The sequence below is a fragment of the Prunus avium genome, chromosome 3 (assembly GCF_965620075.1).
Source record: "Prunus avium chromosome 3, drPruAviu1.hap1.1, whole genome shotgun sequence".
Lineage (NCBI taxonomy): Eukaryota > Viridiplantae > Streptophyta > Magnoliopsida > Rosales > Rosaceae > Prunus > Prunus avium.
In genome coordinates this window covers 27,350,917-27,357,982 of record NC_142286.1, presented here as the reverse complement: position 1 = coordinate 27,357,982, position 7,066 = coordinate 27,350,917, and the positions used below count along the sequence as shown (strand labels likewise).

The window sequence follows — 7,066 nt, the reverse complement described above, 5'->3', positions numbered from 1 at the left end:
ACAGGCCAGCACACATCCCGATTCTCTCCCCCTTTTTCCTCCTTCCCTTTTTTCTATCTAATTTCTTTCCTCCTCCTGCCCCGACTCCTCTCCTCTCTTTTCTCTCTCCTCTTCCCCCCACTCTCTCCCTCCCTCACAGTCTCACTCTTCGCCTGAACATTTCCATTCGGATTTTCAGAATCCGCATATAAAACAAAAGACAACTGAAAGTTATATATATATATATATATATATATACTTTGCCAATTAAAATATGCCTAGTTATTTTAGCACATGTTGAGTTGGGAGAGACTCATGTTTTTTATTTTAGCACTGAATCAGCATCACCACCACCGGTAAAGATGGTCAAAGCCATTCGAGTCCATGAGCTTGGTAGCTCTCTCTCTCTCTCTCTCTCTCTCTCTCTGTTTCCATACATATGCTTTTATGTTTGAATTGGCCGGCTGCTGGGTTGTGCTTTTCAAATGATAGTAAGTTTAAAGGAGTTTTAATGAGAGAGATACAGCTGATGATGTAGAAGAAAAAATTAAATGCAGATTCTGGAAATCCGAATGGAAATGTTCAGGCGAAGAGTGAGACTGTGAGGGAGGGAGAGAGTGGGGGGAAGAGGAGAGAGAAAAGAGAGGAGAGCAGTCGGGGCAGGAGGAGGAAAGAAATTAGATAGAAAAAAGGGAAGGAGAAAAAAGGGGGAGAGAATCGGGATGTGTGCTGGCCTGTGGGCTCTTTTTATTTTTAATTTTTAATTTTCATATATAAAGTTAACTAAGGTTAACTATGAAACAGGTGTCAAGCTTTAAAAGTAGTGGTGAGCATACACCTCTAGTTAAGGTGGTGAGCAAAAATGCTCCCGTGTTTTTTAGGGGTTTTGGGGTTTGGACGAGAAGAACTACTTGAGCATGGACACGTCGACAACGAGGCCACAAGGCAGTTGGTGCATGGGAGCTGGATCTTCGTGGGATTGACACCATGGGTCACCCTGTTGGGAGCACTGCACCTGCACTCCGCCTCCGGTCCAACCGCCACTCTTGGATTGTGGTGGGACTGACGGAGGTTGATGTTTCTGCATCATACTCTGGATCAATATCGCCTTCCTCATTTTGCTGGGTGGTTGGGGGGAAATATATATATTTTTAAATATTTTTTTTAACACATCAATATAAAAGTGGGTATCTTAATTGCCATGTCACCAGTTTAACAGAACTCATTTGCCACGTCATTAATTTAACAAAAAAGGCTTAAATGCTAAAATAGTCTTTGTGTTTTATCACGCTGGCCAATTTAATCCACGTATTTTCAATTTGGCCAATTTGGTCAGCGTGTTAAGCACTGTTAGTCAATGTAGTCCATTCTATTAAAATTGCCATTAAATAACATGATAATCCTTTTTTTTTCTTCTTCTCTTGAAAACCTATAAACTTTTTTTAAATTAATTTTTAAAATTGAATTAATTCAAAAACATATTGCAACTTCATTAGAAAAAAGAAAAAAGAAAACCAGGATGGGCACGGGGGAGTAGGGCGACGACCAAGTGGCAGAGTGCACTGGAAGATCTAGGCAACGCATCTGGGATGAGAGAATGGCCAGGGAATTGTTGGGTTGGGGAAAATCTTACAAGGAGATGGTTGGGAGGTAGGGATTGTTCTTGAAAGAGAGAGAGATAGGGGGTGGGGTGGATTAGAGTTTGGACGTGGTGTGGTTGTGGCTGGGGAAGTTGGGGCTTTTGGTTGTGGGTGAGGATAGTAGTTGGGGTGGGTTGTTGCTGGCAGTGGTGGATCCATGAATTTTTCAGGGATGGGGCAATATTGAACAGGCTAAAAGGTCCTAAAATAAAATAAAATAAGACAACCAAATACCCTTACAATTTAAATAATACTAATGTTATTCATAATTAAAATAAATAAGAGTTTACGTCTAAGGCTAATTGACTATAGTCTATTTTGTATACAAATAAATATGCACAAAATTTATGTTACACAATTAGTTTACTAAAATTCATATCAAATATGAACAAAATCCATGTCAATTACACAATTAATTTACCAAAATTCATATGAAATCATCCATTAATCTAACCAAAATCAATACCAATTAATCTAACCAAAATTACATGTGATTTGGAGGTTACGAGATAAAAGTACATGTGATTACGAGTTCGGGGGTAATTTTCGGTGAATTTTTCGGAGCACATATGAATTTTTAATGAATTTTTGAAGTTAGTCTAGTTAAAATTTGACACACGGCGCCTTGCCAGTGGCTCATTTTGAAAAGGAATTCAAGTTGAAAAGCACAGGATTGTAACTACAAACACTCTGTTCTGATTCAAAATTCTTCAAAAACTTCTAAAATTCATAAATTTGGTTGTGGAGCTCCAATTGATGAATCACTTCTCCTACATGATCGTGATATCGAGCCCAACAATCTAAGGTAAATATTCAGGGTCTCACACAACAGCAACAAAAAAAGCTTATTTGAGACATTTAATCGAACACTTGGTAGGCACAAACAGAGAGGCAAATTGAAGCATCTTTAATGCATTTTTCGGTGAGGGAAGGTGCAGCTACACCTCCTTGCGTTCTATGGGTCCGCTAGTGGTTGCTGGGGGGACAGAGAAAAGAGAAAAGGGTGTTGCGATTAAGATTAATAATATTTTTATTTCTTTTAGCTTTTAAATCTTATTTTTATTTCTTAATTATTTATTTTTAAAATTGAATTCAAAATATTTATATTTTTTTATTAATATTTTAATAGAAGTGTAACGGATTAGATCACATTGGCTTACGGTGCTAAATACATGAATTAAATTGGCTAAATTGAAAACACAAAGACTAAATTGGCCAATGTGATAAAGCATAGAGACCATTTTAGCATTTAAGCCTACAAAAAATTAAATGATTAAGTTGACGAAGAGCATAATTTGGTCATATTTAAAAATATTGAGTTTGATATTGATGAAATCGAAACCTCGTGGCCTATTTCGATAATGACCCCAAACCTGTATGGAGTAAAATGTGGTTGACCCAAATTAGAATTAAGAAGTTTGGCAAAAAAAAAAATGGAATTAAGAAAAAAGAGACAAAAATTTGACTCTCGTTCCAGATACAAATACGTGAAACCAAAATCCATTTTCAGTGTTTCACAACAAATTCACGCAGATTCAGATAAAAAAATCACGTGGATTAAATGGCGTGGTGTCAGCCTTGGTAAGACTTTACTTTCACCAGTATAAAACGAATTCCAGATCCCTTTTCCTCGCTTCTTTCTTGTGGCTCTGACCTCCCTTTGCCTTCTTCCTTCTTCCTTCTTCCTACGGAGGATTCTCTTCAGGTATCTCTCTCTCTCTCTGCAAAAATCATAGTAGCTTTGCTAGTGTTTGTTTTAGATCTATCGCTTTGAATATTTGGCTGTTATTAATTTCCTTTTTTAGTCAATTTCCCACAAACTGTTGTGTAACAGATCCGAGTCAAAAGTTCTTCGTTGTAATTTATTTATTTATTTTCTATATTACCTTTTGTAATTTTTGTGAAGGCTAAGTTTTGTGGTCAAATTTTGTTGTGCAAAATCAGTTTGAGCTGTATTTACTATTTGCTAAAACCAATTTTAAACCCCTACTTCTTCTGCGATTTTGGGCGACTTCCAAATGGTGTCGAAGCCGTCTCAGCTTAGGTTTTGATGCGAACCATTTCCGCTTTTTGGGTGTTGTTGTTTTGAAGTTGGTGTATGTGACGGAGGAAAGCTCCGTTTTTTCAAAGGTGTGACTTAGATCTGTTGTGAAATCGATCGCATCTTCTGTCTTCCTGTTTGGTTGCCTAGAAAATAGAAGAATAAATCAAACCAATAGGGGATAAAGTTTATGGGTTTTGTTTTTGTGCGTGTTTTTTCTAAGTTATTTTGGTTTCATGAAATTCTATGCTCATTTGTATAGAACATGTGCGTGTCTGACTTGGATTCATTATTTGGGTCATTTTTATTTTGCAACTAAATGGAGATTAACTCTGTGAAACAAATTATTTTAAGATTTTCTATGGATTTGGAATATTTCTGGGGAAGTTTATCTGATTTTTGTTTTCTTTTCTGATGGTGTTGTCTGTGCTACGGACAGGCGTTCTTTTGTGGAACAGAAACGGTTTCGAAAATGAACCATTTCAATGTTCAGCACCAGAACGCCTCTTTTATGGGCTGTGAAGACATCCGAGGGTCTGCCTTTATCTCTGATACCAAGGACCCTGTGGTGTGCCCCAAGCCCAGGCGTGTTGGGATTTTGTCCAACAGCCCCATTAGGCCCTTGAGATGGCAGATGAGGTACCTCTTTTAACCGATGCTGTCCTTTCCACCTTATTTTACTTATTCTGCTTGTTTTTAGCCAATAACAATTTTCTTTTGTAATCAGCAGTCATCAATCTGAGTTTTGTGACTCAAAAGCTGGGGCAGAGCTTCTGGACCTCATTCTCAGGAAGGTAAATTGTTATTTCGTTTCCTTATAATTAATTGATATTATGTTGGTGATAATCTGGCTGCAGTTAATGCGCATAGGCAATTAATCGGAGCTGCAATTGATTTAATCTTTTGTGTTTTTTCTTTCCCTTATAAAATAAAATGTGTATCACATCTGTTGCAAAACAGTGCTTTTTGTTTTTTTTTTCTTCTTCTTCTGATTTCCAATGCTGCAACCATGGTGATCCCTTGACTTAATCTTTTGCTGCCTGTCTGTTGTTTTTCTTTGGAGAATTGTTTCATGGGAACTTTATCTTAAGTTTAAACTTTAAACAAATTAATCTTTTATAGGATAGACATAAATTATGCTTTCAACAATGTGTCATTTCCCAATTTTCAAAATATTATAGATGTGATTGTTTAGATTGATTCAGTAATGTTATGGTTTTGTATTGGATGTATGGCATTTTGATTGACTAACATGTTGTTGTCTACAGGAGGGCTATGGATTGGAGCAATCTTTGAATGAGGTTGCCTCCTCACCCCCATATTTTTGTGGCTCCCCTCCCAGTAGGGCTGCTAACCCATTAATTCAAGATGCCCGATTCGGAGATGAGAAGTTAACTCCTGTTTCGGCATCTCCATCCCCATCAACTTTATCGTCCCCACGCAAAGCAGGTTGTGTTAGAATGAAGTACGGACTTAAACCTGCTGCAGTTAGAGTAGAGGGATTTGATTGTCTCAATAGGGATCGCCAAAATTCCAGCATCCCAGCATTTGCCTAAACTTCATTGAAAGAAGTGTACATAGAAGAGCTAAATGCCACCACAGCTCACAAATACAGCAGAATTAACAAGAGGGAGTTTTGATAATTTTTGGAGAAACTGAGATCTATTAGTATTGTATATAGGATATGTGCTTTTGTTGGTGATCATCTCATTGCTAATGTCGCTGCTAGTGGTTTAATGGAACATCAGGAAAGAGTGTCAAACTGGAGAAAGGTATGTATATGTTTTTAGCCTTGGCTCTGTTGTAATATAAGATGGGTCTTGATGTATTTGGTAATCACTGTGAAGAATCTGTATAAAACTATTGGTTATTTAGTTTGATCTGTTACCCTGTAAATGTATTTGGCGAGGCTTAATTATCCTAGTGCTCTTTGGAATTGTGGTCCAATTTCGCGTTACCCCAAAAAAGTCAACAACAACTCACCTTGGAACTAAACTCCCGCAATTATTTTTTATAGATCTTGGAACTAAAGTCTCTCAATTCTTTTTATAGATCGTTCCTCATGGACTGATGTTATGTTTCACTTTAGCCCATGTCATCGAACTCTTTTGAAACTGCTGATGTCTGGGGTGAACTGGGAAGAAGTTCGGGTGGGGGTGAATGCATTTCGTAGATACGATCCTGGTGGAGCTGTGGGGGTGGGGTCAGGGAATGAGCACCTTGTCATATTTTGATGAAAATCATGAGGACCAAACTAAAATGTTAAAAATGTTATAGAATTAAGAGGATTTTGTAGAGAAATTTGGAGGAAGAATTCTCAAGAGCTCAACCATGAGTTTCCACTCATCTAGTCTTGTGTGTTTTTCATTCATCTTTGGTGCTTATTTGTAGGTATAGGAAATACATAATTTACTACATAAGTGGTAGGTTTCAATTACAATAATGGGAGAGGTAAGTATTACATAGTGTATGTAGGTATGGTGGGTATATGGGGCATCCACCTTATCATGGATTTACAACAAAAAAGAAAATTATAAGCGGGGGTTTGTGGGTCAAGTGGTTAAGGACGTTTACTCATGTAATCGAGGTCTTAAGTTCGATTCTCTCTTACAATATGGCTTGTATAAAATAAATAATAAATCCTTACTCTACCCGGTTATCTGTCTCCATCCATCTTAAACGCATTAAACTTAAAATCATCTCTCAAACTCTCATATCATAGTCTTTCTTTTTCTTTCTTTTTTTTGATGTCCCATGAATGATACCAGGGACAGAGCCTCCAGGTAATAACATAAAAAAATTGCAGTAATGCCGAACTGGGTACCATTATTTGATATGTCAACCTTTTGTTTTTACGATTTTGATGAAAGGAATTAATTTTTTTCGCAAAATTTTTCTTCCGTTCATAATTTTAATGATATTTGCCCCAAACAACAAAGAAGAAGAGCATTTAACAATGTTCGTGTCCTAGAATGGCTGTCCAACCCAAGTATAACAGCGGGCTAAAACTTGGCCCTGCTGGGGTTTCGGGCGGAATATAGTACCAAATTGCAATCCGGACGGAACTCATGTGGAGCCCAAGTCAGCTGCAAACCACATGATGGAAAGGACAAAGTGAGCCAGGGCTGTTGGCTACTTCCATTAAGGAATAAAAAATTATGTGAGTTTCATGTTAAAATCTATTATGAAATATCCTTAAAATTACAAATCAGATCAACTAAGGGAGTAATTGATCCGATTCCAATTCCTTATTCTCTTTCTTAATTTTTCCGATTCATAACTTCCCTCATTCCTAGTAATAAGTAAACTTGCCGCTAGAGTTATGGTGGTTTGTGAATGACATGAATTTTTAAAATATGAAATAAATTTTAATTTCGCAATCTGTGTTGTGAAAGCAATATGTTCC

General features: G+C 37.1%; 1 protein-coding gene across 2 annotated transcripts; it reads left to right on the top strand.

Annotated features, from left to right (window-relative positions):
* Window positions 1–3,164: 3,164 nt before the first annotated feature.
* On the top strand, window positions 3,165–5,556 carry LOC110768338 (uncharacterized). Of its 2 annotated transcripts, none has more exons than XM_021972064.2 (4): window positions 3,165–3,324; window positions 4,100–4,299; window positions 4,391–4,454; window positions 4,929–5,556. In XM_021972064.2, exons 2-4 carry the CDS (start codon window positions 4,133–4,135, stop codon window positions 5,214–5,216), a joined length of 519 nt encoding a protein of 172 aa, XP_021827756.1. In that variant the 5' UTR covers window positions 3,165–3,324; window positions 4,100–4,132; the 3' UTR covers window positions 5,217–5,556. The 2 variants fall into 2 exon arrangements, with proteins under 2 accessions (XP_021827756.1, XP_021827754.1); XM_021972062.2 differs by having other exon boundaries at window positions 4,388–4,454.
* Window positions 5,557–7,066: the final 1,510 nt, after the last annotated feature.